This window comes from Rhinolophus sinicus, chromosome 15 (assembly GCF_057876585.1).
Source record: "Rhinolophus sinicus isolate RSI-liver-muscle chromosome 15, RSI-T2T, whole genome shotgun sequence".
Taxonomy (NCBI): Eukaryota; Metazoa; Chordata; class Mammalia; order Chiroptera; family Rhinolophidae; genus Rhinolophus; species Rhinolophus sinicus.
Genome location: NC_142515.1, coordinates 112760721 through 112778479, shown reverse-complemented (window position 1 = coordinate 112778479; position 17759 = coordinate 112760721). Strand labels below are relative to the sequence as shown.

The following is a 17759-nucleotide window of genomic DNA, read 5'->3' as shown; positions in this document are numbered from 1 at the left end:
AAGCGATGCTGGTATGAAACCTCGATATGCACAAAGTGACACATTTGCAATAGATCCACAAGAGATGCCCCGTGCTTGAAATCATATCCCCCAACCAAACCAAGCAGAATACTCATGAATAAGAAATTATTACCTGGGCAATACTATAGGATTTCCACAGGCTTTCTTGGAGATGAGTTTTGGAAAGTTCTGAGAACAGACTTTATCTGAAGGGTCACTTTCCTTCTTGGCCCCAGACAAAAGATAAGGCAACTGAATAATCTACTTTTTATCATGTCTGAGTATATGGGCATGTGCTACCTTTGTCATGTTTTCCTACTCCACTAACTTTAGAGGAAAGTAGGGAAGATCTTCCTTTTATGTCTCTTCCCTTAATATTGGCATGTGTCCTTCATTCTGCTGTGTCTGGTGATGTCATCTCTCCCCTCCTTTCTGTACAAAAGATTCTATTCTATGAACTGTCATAGCAGTGAAGAAAGGTAAGATCTCTGCCATATTGGAAATCAACAGGTAAATAGAGGCGATAGACAACAAACAAACAAATATATGTAATATATATGTAATAGAAAGTCAGATAAAGATATGTAGAATGAAGGAAATAAATATTAAATGGAGGATGGAGAATGATAGAGGGCAGAGGAGAGTGGGATATTTCTGAGAGGAAAGTCAGGAAAGGTCTTTCTAAGCAAATGATATCTGAGCAGAGGTGTGAGTCAAACTGTTGCAAAGTGATCCATGAGGAAAGAAAATTCTAAATAAAACAGCAAGTTCGAAGAATTTGTTGTATTTAAAGACGTAAAGTCACCAGCCTGACTGAAATAGAGTAAGCAAGAGGGAGAGAGGTAGGAATTGAGGTCAGACAGGTAGAAATGTTATCATTTGTTAGATGTTTAAAGTTTATTCTATATGTGACAGGAAGAAACCAGAGAATTTTTAAATTTTCATTTTTAAGTACTTCAGGTATATAAAAAAAAAGAAACAAAGGAAAAATGAGCATCTGTGTACATAACACCCAACTTAAGAAACATTGTAAGAGAATTAAATATCCTTCAGACCCCAATAGCAACAAAAGAAATAAGGCCCTTAGAAATAAGTCTATTAAGCAAAATGAGTAAGTTATAGAGATCTGCTATACAACATTGTACCTATAGTAAATACACTGTATTGTGCACTTAAAAATTTCTTAGAAAGGTAGATTTCATGTTCAGTGTTCTAATTACAATACCATAAAATAAAACAAAAAAAAAAAGAAGTCTAACAAATGTTATATGATTTTTAGGGTGAAAAAATAAGAAAACTATTGAAAAATATAAAAGATGTAAATATAAAATTATGGTATGAAAGTATAAAATATAAAAACTTAACCTAATATGTAAAAATATTTAATAGCTGAAAGATATCAATTCTCTACAAATGATTTCAATATTAGTTGCATTTTAAATAGAACTGGAAAGACTAATTCTCATATTTATATAGAAGTAAGAAGGTCCAAGGGAAAAAAAGTGTTAAAACTTGCCCTGCCAGGTCTAACGATTCACTGTAAAGCGATACAAATTGGGGTACTGGCACAGGGATATATTAAGAAATAAAAGAAATAGAACTGAAAATCTAGAAAGAGACCCAGAGTTAGATGGAAATTTGATATATCGTAAAAGCAGCATTGCAAATAATGCAACTACCATATATCATCCCTTTACCTTTTCTCTACTTCTTCCACCTCAGATCCATGACTTTATATGGAGCTCCGATTCAGCTGTACTGGAGAGCTCTTCCTTTATGCAAAAATCACATTATTTCACCAGGAGCTTCCAGAAGTTTCACCTGGGCTAAACTCAGCAGCATTTCTGACAGAATATTAAGATGGAGGTTTCAGTTTTGCACTTAGTTTTTGGTAATGCTGGATTCTTGCCCTGTACCAATCTTAGCTTCTCTTCTCTGAAACTAACTTGAGTTCTCTTGACATGCATAGACTCCTAAAGAGGTATTTCTTCTTTGTTGGTGGTGGGGGTGGGCCGGGGGGTGGGGGGGATAGGGGAGGTGGTAATCACTATTCTGAATTTGCAGTTCTCCTTCATTACTCATGCCATTATGCTTTCACTGCATATATATGTACTCTTAAATAATATAAAATATCATGTTGAATACCTAATTCTTTTTACATAAATTATGTGTCTTTTTGAAACTTTTTCTTTAACTCATTCTTTTTTAAAAAACATATTTATCTATGTTGATACATGTAACATCAACTCACAACCTGAATAATATTTATTATGTAATTCATTGATTCTTTTTATAGGTCTGAAGTACTTCATAATACGTCTTTAAAAGGGAAAAAAGAATGGGAGGTAAGGAAGTAGATATGGCAAATAGACTCAACATTTTTGAGGAGTTGTTTATAAAGGATAGCAAGGAATTGAAATGGTAACTGAAGAAGGAAGAACCAAAAGATTATGTAGCGTGTAGGGAGGGTGACCGTAAGACGGGAAATAGTCCAGGTGGGAAGAAATAAGTAATAAAGAAGAGACAGGAAATAATCAACAGTAAATAAAAAGACAGGATTGAAATTCTTGAGTAGCCCAGGCAGAATGGGATACTGTGGTCAAAAAGGGTAACAGGGAAAGTTCATTCATTGCAAGAGGAAAAAAAGCAAGTTCTGAGGGTGTAGATGCTGGGAGCTTGATAGATTGAGAGGCAAGAAGGTAGTATTTTCTAATTGTGCCTATGATATCTATCTCATTAGTGATAAGGTCTTCAGCAGAGGGGAGAAAGATGGAGGTGTTTAAAGTTTGAGGAGGGCCAAGATCATGTGGAATATTACTCCGAGCAAAGAGGAGATTGAACTAATTTGGAAAATGGAATAAAATTGTCTGGTAGTTCTGAGGGTCTACTTGATATTTATGATCAGAAATTGAACGTTAAATAAATCAGCATGGTGAGTTTGTCTCCAGCCATGCCATGTTCATTTGCTTGAACTAGGCAGAAAGTTGGTTCTATCAGATTCAGCATCTTGGAAAATAAGTTTGAGTGTAAGAAGTTAAAAATGTATACAGAGGTCCCATGGAATGAATCCAAGCTCCATAAGATGAAAAGTTAAAAACCTGAGGGGTTATGACTACTATAAATATGGTAAAATTAATGGATTAAACGTCCCATGTGGTTACAGATTTATTGAAGAGAACTAGAAAAAAAATGAGCCAGAAAGATGTGAGGAGGTAAAGTAAAAGGCTTAACAGAAAGATGTTAGAAGCTTACAGTTACTGGTAATGACAAAATCTCCTTATAACCAAGGAGTAAGTAGTTATAAGAATATGGTCTTTAGAAATGAGGACTCAAAAAAAGAAGAGCCCCGATTGCACTGGAAACTATCTGCAAGCACCTCTAGAAGACTGAAAGAACCGAAGACAACTGGAAGTAAACAGCATAAAACATCCTCACAGAACTATAAATGCTACAGTCCTGCAAATGTTACCGGTAGGGAGCTAGTTATCATCGGTAGACTCACCAGTTTAGAATACGGTAGTTGATAGTAGAGCTATTCATCTTTCACTGCAACCAAAAACATCATGCAGGGCATGGGCTTAGGAGTGTTTCTAACTGTGATTGGTTTTAGGTATCGACAGGAAACACAAAAGCATGGCATAAGCAAGAGGTATGCAGTAGTCATATTAATAATCCTCTCATCCGTGAAAAGAACTACTCTTTAGTCTGTAGAATAATCAAAATTTTTTTTCCAAGGGAAGGTTAAGCAGACTAAGATTTACCTGCTACAAATTAGCTGATATGGGGCATTAATACATGACGGGAGATCTCATTCTGTTTCTAGCTACAACCATCAAGGGTGAAGTTCACCTGCGTGGCACAGGTACAAGGCTGGCGTTGGGTGGAGTTCCCAGCACTCTAGTGACAGTTCCATCCTCTTTCCCTCAATAGCCTTTAGAATTCCAGCATGTGAAAGTGATGTTTTAGGTATTATCTTTTAATCCATTCAAATGTATTGCTTACTTTAAAAGTCTGGGTACATTACCTTTCTTAGAATCAAAATAATTTGGAACGCAGTTTACAACTCACTTAAATACATGAATATGTTATGAGACCTCAGTTAAAAGCCATTCTTTAAGTGATTGTTTAATATTAAATGTAAATCTCAATGCTAGAAATTATGCACAATAAATTACAAGTGTGCATTAAATTTTCCATTGTCTCTGATTAGTACTATGAATTAAACTCCACGAGAAAAGAAGGGGAGGTTCTGTTATCTGCCTTTATTGTAGGCAGTTATTAGTGCTGATAGGAGTTACTACTAACTATAATACATATGCTATGCAAATGTGCTTACAGGTTTTTACCCCAAAAGATATCTATACAACATCAGCTGAAAACATGTTTGGTTCTTCATCATACTAAAAAATATAAGCATTGGTAGATAATGAATGATTGGCAGGAATACTTCTAAAGAATAGAAACCCAACACCGTTATAGTAGGAATATGAGATATTTATATTAAAAATGTCTGAAAAACTATGCCCTAAAAGCAACTTACTCTATAAATATCTCTACATAACAGGCCAACGTGACTCTGATATAAAAACACATTTACACAATAGTATTACCATGTTGATTTCAATGTGGAAACAGTCAGAGAATGCTAAATTTGGGAAATTGAAAGACCAAAATGAAACTCTAATGGGCTTCTAGCTCTAGTGGTAAACTTTAAAGAAACAAGCGTTTAGCATTAACAATTGGCTTCAATGCTGCCAAACTAGCAGCATCCCGCAAGAGGCTTGGTTTTACCAATCTGAGTCATAAGCTTTCATTTCAATACCACTTACAATTTGTACAGAGTCTGATACACTTCACAGTATGGGATAATCATGGTGCTTTACTGACCAGAGCATAATTTTTCAAAAAGCTTGATTCAGAAATGCTGGAAAACGTTCATTCCTAAAAATGACTTAAGAAGTGGCTTAAGAACTGCAAAACTTACTTTACTGTAAAGGGCGGAAAACAACTTTAAGTCCTTTGGAAGTTTTAACTTCACTGTGGTAATTAACAAAACTCTGGATCCAGTGAAATGCCGGAGAAAAACAAAGCTCTTTAATGCTATGTTTGTAAGGTTAGAATAAATATGCTATATCATAAAATTTTGCATTTTGTAAAAATTTCTGATGAAATATTTTATATTAATGTTTATCTCATTTATCAGAGACTTGCATAGCAAAGTTGTTCTCACCAGGGTGTTTATATTCTGATATTACAGTAATTTAATCATATGAAACAAAGACTTGCTAGTGGGTCTCTGCATGTTAGGAGTACTGGGTGTGTAATCTTAATAAACTGTGATCTAACAAAAGGAACCTAAAGCCTTGTTTCTAACAGACTTATGAAAGTAATTATACCTTTATTGAAGTTGCACCATTCTCAAACTCCCGCTGTTCCTGCTGTTTCGTAAAGACGGTTATTTTCTACTTAAAGAAAATGGACAGGCTTTAGAAGAATAGCTGGTGTTAAGTTATATTACAAAATTTAATCAGATTCTCTGTGCAGCTTATACAACAATGGTACAAATATTTCAACCCAAACATGAAAGACTCAAAGATTCAAAACCAAAAAAACAAAACAAAACAAAAAAACCAGAATGGCTAATTAGAGTAATTCACTAATTGGAGTAACAACTTACATGACTGTAAGAGGAGAGGATGGAGAGGAAAGGGGAAAATCTTTCACTGGCCAAGGTCATTCCCAGAGTACATTATTAGCATAGGCTTTCACAGGCTTTACACAGCCATGGCTAGGGTGAAAGAAGGCTTTAACAGAGCTAAATAATGTAAGATGAGACCAAATGTCAACAACCATCTTTTAAAAAGTGTTAGGGGAGAAAGCAGGCAGAATTACAGGAGCAGCTGCTTGGATTAGGTAGCTGAAGCAAGGTGATGATAGGCAGCTTTCGGGGTTGCTCTTTGCCCCAAGGGTTTGATCTCTAGTTTATTCAGGGGTATTTAAGCTCTAGGGAAACGTGTTTAAATAGCTCCTACTGACACAAAACTGATTTCTATCCAAAATCTAATTTGCATTGTGCATTGGGAAACATCAATTTTCAATAGGCAGATGACAGGTGAATAAGGGACTCACAAGAAGAAGAATACGATAGGGAAAAGCCAGCACAGATCTTAATGAATGATCTGGCATCTTTTAGTCAGCAGTTTTAGTAACATCTTGCCCTTTCCAGTTAGCCACCAGCAGACACAGATTTTCCACTGTTCAGTATTACCAGCGGTCCTGAAAATTCTAATTCGCCTTGCCCACAATCTCTTATGTATTAAACCCCTGACTTTCTTTAATTATCTAGTTACCCAATCCTACAATGATTGCTTCAAGTCTTAAACATTCCCTGCAATCTTTTCTGATTTTCAAATGTAAGACATAATACCTGTGTCATCTTAGCACTTGATACACATATGGATGTATAAGCATTTACAACACTGTACTTTCTAGTTATATATGTGCATGTCCCTTCAGTTATTATGAGGACTCTGAGACCTTTGAACCATGATATATATCACAGCACATATTAATTGATCCAGAGATGTGTGTTAAATATATTTGCAACAACAACTTTATCCAAAAGAGTCTGGATTGCCACAACAAAGGAGGGCATCCATTTAATATGTCTAATTAATTTCCTTTAACTTTATGATCTATTCTTGAAATTATCAATCAGAGAAGAGTAAGTACTTTTTACCTCTCACATGGCTGAAAGCATCAGAGAATATCTATTAAAATATTTGGAGGAAAAGAGTGGCATCCTGCTACGCAAGGGCTATAGACACCACTGACAAAGTCTTTATATTTTTGTAATATATAGAGTCTGTAGATTCACGGGAATTTAGCAGTAGACCCATCAGAGGAAGTGGGAAAACATCAAGAACTTCTAAAATGATCTAGTGTTATATGAGACAAATACCTTAATTTGTACTAAAGAACTTGATGGCAGTATAGCTCAGGGACTCTTTTTACTAGTGAGGTGGAGGTGATAGCAGAAGGACTAGCTAATCATTATTTAATCATTAGGACAAGTGCTAGGCTTTCCTAACTCTGACCACATCTTAAATCCTCTTTATCGCTTCATTACTGATAACCTGATTTTGTACTAAGAATCCTACTCATTTACTTGCCTTTATACTTCTTTAGCATTTGGACCCTCTCTAGTGAACAAATGTAGACCACTAGGTCATAGGCTCTACTCAACTGGATCATGACAAGAGTATGAAGACCTGAACCAATATCAATATGCCTAAAATAAGGATTATTACTTTCTCCCCATAACCAGCCATCATAGGAAGTTAAATTGATTTGAAGAGGTGGGGAAAAATCCACACCATTGGCACTGACAACTGACATAACACACCTGATAAGAAATAAATGGAGAGAAGCTGCAGCTCTCTTAGCCTGAGGTTCAGTTTAATTGGGGCAACACAGACCAGCCTGAAATTTAATAGGTAGATTCTGGAAATAAGAAGGCCATAGAAGAGTTTGATAACCCCTGCACACATCTCAAGTAACTGGGCAACGATGGGAATAAACAGGAATAAACAAGAACACCAGTGGAAAGTAAAATATGAGGCAGACACAAAGTTGAACATTGAATGTGCTCCCCAAACCACATAAAGATACATAGGCAGAGGGATCCAGATGTTTGAGTAAATACTCTGTCTAATCATAGGCTGACAACTAAGTTATACAGATCAGAGATGACATTTTGAGGAGTTACTCTAAAAAAAAATTTAATAATTAAAATAATAACTGAGCAGAGAAATGAATAGCCAAACACCATGAGGGAGACAGATCAGATTCCACATATTAAGTGCAGGTAGGTTACTAAACTATTAAATAAATACACCCTTGGAGTAGGGGAGGTCAGAATCCCTAGTTACAACAACATGTTAGCTAAAATGTCCAGTATTCAACAATAAAAACAACAACAACAAAAATAAACCCTTCAAATAAATAGGGAAGTGTGAACCATACTCAGGAGAAAAAAAAAGCAGTCAATAAAAACTGACTCTGAATGGACTCAGATGTTAGATTTAGCAGACAAAAACCTCAAAGATGCTATTATGAATATGCTCGAATAATTGAAATAAATTGTATTTTAAAATTAAAGAAAAATATGAAAATTACTCAAAATGGGGATTATCAAGAGAAATGGAATCTATAAAAAGTTAACTAAATGGATTCTAGAGTACAAAAATATAACAAAAAAATGAAAAAAATTACAAAATGGGCTCAGCAACAGATTTGAGAAGGCAGAAGGGAGAAATTGAAACTTGAAGACAGATCAATAGATATCCACTTTTAAGAACAGATGGAAAAAATAAACAATCACAGTCTCTCAGACAGCTCTAGGATAATCTTACGTGTACTAATATAAGTTTAACAGGGGTCCTAGAAGGCAAGAAAAGAGAGAAAAATGTGAAAAAAGCAAACAAAAACAAGGCGGAAAAATTGCCAAATTTGATTAATCTACAGATCCAAAACATTTAATGAATCTGAAGTATGATAAACCCAAAGTGATCCATGATCCACACCCATTTCTGTTGTTTAAGCCACTCGGTGTGTGGTATTTATGGCAGCCCTAACAAACTAACATACCAGGAGATGCCTCTGTTGACAGATGATATTGCAGATCCAGTGGACACTCCACATGTCACTACATAAATGCCCTCCATCTGTATTTAGCCACAACCACAGAAAAAGAGAATGAAAAGCCAAATGGACTTAAATTTTGGTGGTTGGAGGCCAGAAATAAAAATTAACTCCTTATAGAAAAACAGTGAGTTCATGGACTGAGAGTTGTACCAGCAATGTAAATATACACTGGAATCACATTTTTAGTATATAAAAATGGTAGCCAGATTGCCAGACACTTTCCCCAAATGTTCGTGATGGCACTAAGACCTCTTTATAACAGCTGGGTACCTAGTCTAGTTGACCTCTAGTCAGTAGCCACATATAGTCCTGGAACATAAAATTGCCAGTATTTTTCATTTCTTCTTCTGTTTTTAGTGTGTATTTTCAAAATTTTTACAATAAAAATGTGTTAAATTTCTTTTTTATAAGTTATTTAAAATGAGGCTTTAATAACATTCTACCTCTAATACATCTGCATTCTTTACCATCAGTATTTGCCAGTACCTCATATTTCTTATATCCTAGAATTCTGTATCTTTTTCTAATCCTCTTTAATCCCTTTTCTACATAATTAAAATTTTATTGTTAGAGTACCTGGTCATATGAAAAGCATTTAAGGAAAATCATTATATGCTTCCTATTCAATAACATAAAGCCATATCTTGAGAACATAGCAGCAAACGCAGTGCTGTCTATTTGTGGTAAAAAAAGCTACTGTGTTTCCCTGAAAATAAAACCTATCTGGACAATCAGCTCTAATGTGTCTTTTGGAGCAAAAATTAATATAAGACCTGGTATTATATTATATTATACTATATTATGTTATATTATATTACATTACATTATATAAAACCCGGTCATATATTATAGTAAAATAAGGCCGGGTCTTATATTAATTTTTGCTCCAAAAGACACACTAGAGCTGATTGTCTGGCTAGGTCTTATTTTCGGGGAAACGCAGTATGTTCCAAGGAGCAGGAGACCCAGCATATAGTTATAATTTGCCACTAGCTAGTCAGGGAAACCGAAATAATTCACATTCTATCCCAGGCCATAGTTTCTTCAGATGCACAGTACATGTTAGGTTAAATAACATCCAAGCACCTTCTATGTTTTTTATTTTAAGATTTTTGTCTAAGACTCCACAATGAAAATGAATTTGTCTTCATTGTTGTTTTTAGTTCAATTTCAGAAAGTAAACTAAAAGTTCTATTTAGATGTTGGGAAAATATTGGACAACTTTTAAAGTGTAAGTTTCTAAAAATTAGGCAGATGTGAGAATTGATAATATCTACTATTTTCCTTGCTTTCACATATGCTATTCTATTGTTATTAGTTTCATTCATTGAGATTTAAATGAATCTCAAGTAAAGGTTCTCATGATTGCATAGCCTTCACCTTTTAATATGAGCCTATACATGCAGCCTAAAGTTGCTTCACTATTCCAAAAGAAGACTTTCAGATGAAAATCATGTCCTCAGTCACAAATTTTTTTGTTGTTACCATAGTGATAAGAATAAAATTTTTTTTAAAAAGCTAAAAATACCTGACCACATAGTTTTAGGAATTTGACCTACTTGGTGTCATACACTGAAGAAGTTAATCAACTGAATTAACTGCATATGCGTTAGGTGAAATATTCTACTGGATGAAAAAATGTGTAGGTTGCACATCTGGAGCTATTATCCACAATCAAAGAAGTCAGTATGAATGAAGATGACTGACAATGTAAAATGCATAAAATCAGATTCTCTTAAAAAGGGACTATACTCCAGAAGCAAGTAGAAGACCATTAATCTAGCTCCATTTCCCCCAAATTTTACTTTCTTTCCATTGCTTAGAACATTCCATTTTAGATGAAAGCTTCTCATGCACAGAAAGAATTTTTCTAATTGGATGGAACAACATAATTGGACATACACTTAAAATTATGTTAGAGTGGCTCCTTTCTATAAAGGAAAGCTTCCCAATTTTAGGCATTATAACAAAACGATATGGTTTTAAATTAAGTTTTCTTTTGAAAATTCTAGTTTTCATAAGAAATTTAATAGACCCATTCATTTACTATATTGCAAGGCATTGAACTAGTCTATGAAAGATCAATAAAAGGCAGTACTAGCCGTCAAAAATGTTGCAATCATCCATCTAATTATGTTTTCATGATATTGACTTTTAAAATGTCTCTCATAGTAAAATGGAAAGAGCATTAAACTCTTAAAGAGACCAGGGATAAAGTTCCAGCTCTATTAATGAACTTAGAAAAGTCTCTTTCTAAGTCTCAGTTCTTTCATCTGTAAAAGAAGCATAAAGAGCATATCACTTCCTCTAGAACACAGATCATTATGATAATCAAGAGAGATGATGTGGGTGGAAACCAATGGATGACATTCAATAAATAATCTCTATAAAAAATAAGACATTATACAATTAGGTTCAACATTTAAACATTTCAAAATAAAAAATAATTATGAAAATTTATTTTCATAATTATTTAAGTATACTTAAGAATTTCTTAAGAATAACAATAGCAAACATTTATTGAGCACTTATAACACATATTTTACATGAATTATTTCATTTAAACCTCACACCAGTCCAGTTATTTAGATAGTATCTTCCTTTTATAGTTGAGAAAATGAGTCATGTCAGAGATACATTATCCAACGACATACAAATAGTAAATGGTAGAGCCAGGAATTAAACCAGGAAAGCTAATTCCAGAGCTATGCTCTAAATCTAAGGCTTTATGATATACTCCAAAATAATCAGAAGAGAAATATATCTTTCTGAAACTGTTAATTTGAAAAGAACTTATATTTTAAATTACTAACAAAAATCAGTATAAGTTTCTGAAGTGCCTAATTGATTCTATTTTGCTGCATTTATTTTTTTTCATATTATTATTATGCTTTATAAAGTGGAAACAATTCAATGGACAACATAAACATATTATAGATCATGAATATGACAGATTATTCCTCAATTATAAATAATGTTGTAAAAGTATTTATGACTTGGAAACTTATGAGTATGGTTAAGCCAAAAAAAAAAAAAGCATATTTTCAAACATGTAGAAAATAATCTCAATTTTCATAAAAATGTTACATGCACAGAAAAAAACTGGAGAGACATCACGTGTTCATCATTGCTATTTCTTAACAATTTTACATATTTCTATATTCCCAAATTTTCTATAATAAATATTCAACGTTTTTGTCATGAGGAAAAATGTTACTTAAACATTCAACCTAGCTATGATGACTGAAGATAAAATGATATGGATGCTTCTGCCAGTCTGTGAACAATATTTAGAAACATATTTAGAAATAGTCTAGAAAAGTGTTCTAGAACCAGGGATACAGCAGTGGTAAAGCGAAGCCCGTAGATAAGGAATTAGGTAAATTTACACTAAGAACTAATGAAGGAAGAGAACTTCAAACCTATAATGGATCTTTAACTTTGTCCCTCTGACTTTAATCACACCTTCTTACAGGCCTGTGAGCCCTACTCCTCTATTTAAAAAGGTCCTGCTATGTTTTGTTTTGTTTGTTTACCTTTTCTTCTCAATTAAACTGTGGCTACATCCATCCATCATCTCTAAACATGGAAGCAAGCCATAATAGTACTATCGACATAGAAACATTGAGAATAATCTCAAGGAGCTAAGGAAAATTCATTGAGATTTCCCACATCATGGTGACAAATTCCACTTCTATACTAGTGTTTAGAGGAAAGAGGAATGTCACTCCATTCAAATTATTAAATATTCTTATAAAATACTATCTTTTCATGTACTTACTGTTCAAAAAAGAAATGATTTTCTGACTGTAAAATTCTATGTATTGAAATAGTTTACAATGTTTACACATTTAAACTTGGCTATATTATTTAGTACCAAGTTTACAATCCAGGAGAAAGCTTTTTAGCATCGGTATTTAAAATACGGTGGTTTAAAATATACTCAGTTCGATATAACTTATATCAAACAATATATTAAAAGCATAAAAATTTAAAATCACCTCCTCCATCCACGTAAAAAAAAACACTTTATTGTATGAACCTCTTTTAACTTTTTACATCTTTCTTCTTATATATTAAAATCAGATTTTAAAAAAATTGAGGAAAACAACTTATAAAACCAGTTTAATAAAAGTTAGAGAAGGAAGGAAGGAAAGCACAAGAAATAGACAGGAAGGAACAAAGAGAAAGGAAAAGCAGGAGGAAAGGAAAAAAAATGACAAACTACTCACCCCAATGGATCAGGTCGCAAACGTGATCAATTTGCTGCTGGGTTGGGTAATGACCACAGTCGTTGAAAAACTTAAGGAGATCACTTCTTTGCAATCCTTGCCAATCTTCTCTCTTGGCAAACATTGTTTCATAGACTAAAAGGGGCGGCGGGGAAAGATGAAAGAAAGTATTTTCTTTGTAAATAATATATCAAGTACAAATCACCTAAAAGTTTCATCTGGATTTGAAGAAACTTTAAGCGCAGTTTTAATTTTGTGTCTAGTGATAAGCCTCCATGCTTGGAGGAGCACTATGCCCACCTCCTAGGGAAGATTAGGAGGAAACGGGCAGGCTTCTCCCTGTCACATTCTGCAGGAGTAAAACTGGGACTTGCTTCCCCAAGGAGAACATCAGCATCCTGCGGCCTGGTTTACATGACAGTTCTCCATAGACACTACATACGTGAACGCTCACTGCATCAGTGCCAGGATTCCTGATGGTTAATCAGTATTTACAGGATGACAGGGCTTGCCTCAGTATAGGTTTAGCTCTGAAATAGGGGCTGATCAGTGACAAAGGGGACTGGAGTGGTTTCTCGCAAAAGTTAATGTATATCCTGGCATTCAGCCATATGCATCTCAGCTTTCTATTCATTCATTCATTCATTCATTCATTCATCCATTCGTTCAGCTGAGGTGGGCAGTCATGAGACAGCGACAAAGTCAAGAAGTGTTTAGTGATTGCCTAAATATGAGTAGCTATTCCAGATCCTGAAACACAGTAGTAAAATAAACATACATTCATGTTTAGTATATCTATGTCTTTGTCTCTCTTTTCAAATAAGCAGACTAGAGCAGTTGCTGTAAGTGTCCCCATCCATATTGCCTTATCCGTTACATTTCTGTGCATTCTGATCTGACTTATCTGCATTTCTTTGCCTTCCCTCTGGCTGTGGGACTTCACTCTGCCCACCTGTGCAGCAAGCGAGACATGCCAGGGAGTTAAGGCTCCCCCTGGACTGGCCCCCAACCAGTGGACTTGGTGGATAAGGACCCAGCATTTGTGGCGAGTTGCCTACACTGTTCCAAAGAGGAACTAAGTTCCAGGTGCACACATGGTAATCTGTTTGATAATACACTCTTTTTTTTTATTATTTGATCACTTCCCTGTCTCTCTTCTCCATTCTAACAGTAGTTCCCAGGATCAACTCACAAATAAGTTAGTTGTACATGAATTCTTGTCTTAGGGTCTGATTCTGAAGAAATGAAAACTAACGCACAAAGAACATCACCTTTTACTTTAACATTAAATATATGTATCCTTGAAAACCTATATACACCTTTATGAGTTTTTCTTTGAATCAGTCAGGTTTGGATGTTTCTCACTAGATCAGACTGATGCACATATTAACATTATGGCTTTGTAACTACATTGATAGCTAACAATGTCCTTAACCTGTATATTATGCCCTAAAAGCAAACACTCAGCAACATACTAGCAGAATTAATATTATAGGGAGGTGTAATTAGGGTCGATATAAAACTTAAATTGTGAAAATTAAAATAAAAATTTCTGGTCATTGAAAGATGCATTAAAAAGGTGCATAGATATCTGTCAGATAACAAATCCCCCAATTAGCAATCAAAATATGGAAAGGATGGAGAATTGTCTAAGGAACATGAAGACAAATAACAATTTGCAAATTCTATGGACTCTAGAGTTACTTCAGACCTCACGGAAATGGATGTCTTGGCTGGTAATTCTTTAAATCGTTCATTTAGCTAATTCTCTTGTACTGTTCAGATCCTATGCTGGACAGAGCACCATTTGTCCTAACTGGACTCCTCTATGTCCTCGTCTCATGTCAGCCTATTCTCAAAAAAACTGCCAGAATGATGTGTTCAAATATGAAACCCATCATGGCCCTTGGTTCACAGCCCTCCACAGCTCTAGCAAGGTAAAATCCAAAGGCCTTTTATAAAGCCTGATACAACCTTGCTCCCACTCGTGTATCATTTTGCTCTGCTCTAGCTCACAAATTCCATTCCAGGGATATTCTCCTGGCTCTGGGTTTTGGTCTTTGTGCTTGCTGCTCCCTTCGAGTAGAACATTCTTCCTCCACATACCCACCTGACCCACCCCTCATTTTCTTTAAGGTGTTTACTCAAAGTACACCTCAGCTAGAAACCACCAGAGTCAAGGCTGGAAAATATAGCAACATAGGATTTTTCCCCAAAAAACTGAGAAATTATTTTTACATGAAAAAATAGTGAAATCTGTAGCTACAAATCAAGAAGAAGTCATGTAATGGAAGTAAAACTAAGATAAATAAGCAAGATTGTATAAGGTAAAAAAATTAATTTAGTGACAGAGTTTTAGGGATGAAGAATAACTAGTAAAACTAGCAGGAGCATTTTGAAAAGGATGTGTGATTTGGAAGTTGGTAGCTAAAAATAAAGTGAGTAGAAAAGGTCATCAGTATAATAACTATTTCCTATTACATATTTTGATACATATTAATATATCTCTACATTCATACTATGGAATATAAAATTACTATGCACAAAAGAGTATTAAGAATACCTTTCGATTATTAACTAGAGATAATAATACTGTATTCGTATTTGAAATTTGCTAAGAGAGTAGATCTTAAAAGTTCTCATATAAGACAAAATATTTTCTAATGATGTATGGTAACGGATGTCAACTAGACTTACTATAGTGATCATTTCACAATATATACAAATATCAAATCATGATGTTTTATACCTGAAACCAATATAATATAATGTTATATGTCAATTATACCTCAATTCCAAAAGGACTGCAAAAAATAAAAGAATATCTTTCTGAATTTTGTATTAGTGGGTGGAGAGTTTATGTACAAAAGTCTTAAAATCTGAGTACATACAGGCATTATCTCTCCTTCTCTCTCACTTTTTTAAAGGTTATTTAAGTAGAAGGGGTGCCAGGAGCTTCCTAATGAGAGAAGGGTTTTCTGTTTCTCTGCCTCGCTCTCTCACTTGCTTTCCCTTCCTCCCTTCTTGTTCCTATCTTCTCATCTCTCCAACACTTTGCTCATATATAATCATACATAAGCTATATACATAACTGTGGATAACTGAGTATATTGTCAGTATTATTTTGAACACATTGTTTCAAAATAGTTCATTTTCTCTGACATTTACTGTGGATCCGGTCAAGCTTCAGAGGTAAATATCACAATATGGTGGTGCCCCACACCCCCTTCGCTGGGTCCCCATGGAATTTTTAACTCTACGAGTTGTCCACACTGAGCCTCTGGTCATTCATCAATTACTGTCCATTTTCCTCCCCTGGCCCTGGCTGCCACATCAGTTTGTGCTTGTGAGTCTCTGCTCTGAGAAGCTGTGACTTCTGATAGTCATATGTCTATCTCTTCAATCTTGGGGGCAGCAGCTTGCCCCGTGTCCTCCCTTATTTTACAGATCCAAGATGAGTTGTTGATATTTTAGTCTGTTCAGCTATTTCACTTGTTGTTAAACATGGAGTGATTTCCAAGCTCCTTACATGCAGAACAAGAAACCAGAAGTCCTCATTTATTACTTTTTAAATCAAGAAACTCACTTCAGATTGAAAGACACACACAGACTGAAAGTAAATGAATGGGAAGTTATTTGATGAAAATGGAAATAACAAAAAAAGCTGGGGTAGCACTACTTAAACCAGACAAAATAGACTTTAAAACAAAGGCTATAACAAGAGACAAAGGAAGACCCAGTAATTCCACTTCCTGGTATTTAACCCAAACTGCTACTTCAAGGCAAAGTATGTATCCATATGTTCAGTGCAACATTGTTTACAATGGCCAATAAAAGAATGGGTAAAGAGGTGGTACATATATACAATGGATTATTGCTCAGCCATGGAAGGGAATGGGTTCTTGCCATCTGTGATGGCATGAACGGACCTGGAAGGTATTGTCCTGAGTGGACTATGTCAGTGAAAGAGAGATGCAATGTGGTTTCACTTATATGTGGAATCTAAAGAACAAAATACAGTGGTACTCCGGTTTTTTAACATGATCCATTCGAGTTCTGAAACGTTCAAAAACCAAGGCTTGGTTTCCCCATAGAAAGTTATGCAAAATGGATTAATCCATTCCAGACCTTTAAAATCAACCCCTAAAACTGCAAATTTAGCATGAATTTCACTATCTAGTGATGCCATAGATCCATAAAATTTACAGCGTTTGTAGACCAAAGTGTTCGTCAATGGAGACGCTTGACAACTAAGGTACCACTGTACACAAACAAAACAGAAACAGACTCATAGATACAGAGAACATTTTGATGATTGCCAGGTGGGAGAGGAGTTGAGCAGGTGGGTGAAAAGGGGGAAGGGATTAAAAAGTACAAATTGGTTGTTACAAAGTAGTCATAGGGAAGTAGGGTATAGCATAAGGAATACAGTCAATAATATTGTAATAACTATGTATGGTGTCAGATGGGTACTAGATTTATCGAGGTAATAGATGGGAGAGGGGCTTAGAGGCAGAGTGAAAAAGGTGAAGTGATTAATAAGTACAAATTGGTAGTTAGAAAATAATCATGAGGATGTAAAGTATAGGGAATATATTCAATAGTAACATAGGTAATAACTATGTATAATTACATAGGTAATAACTATGTATAATGACAGGTGTGCACTAGACTAGTTGGGAGATCACTTCTTATATAAATGTCTATCCATATGCTGTGCACTTGAAATTAATATAAAATAATATTAAATATCAATTGTAACTGAAAAATTAAAATGGGGGAAAGGTGAAGGGCAGTAAGTGGTCCAAATTCCCCCATATA

General features: G+C 34.8%; 1 protein-coding gene across 1 annotated transcript in view; it reads right to left on the bottom strand.

Moving 5' to 3' along the window:
* Nucleotides 1-17759, bottom strand: part of IQCM (IQ motif containing M) — a 242330-nt gene that overhangs the window by 109544 nt on the left and 115027 nt on the right. Inside the window, exon 11 of the mRNA XM_088792677.1 lies at nt 12939-13073. Coding sequence (XP_088648803.1) covers nt 12939-13073 — 135 coding nt within the window. The remainder of the gene's footprint in view (nt 1-12938; nt 13074-17759) is intronic.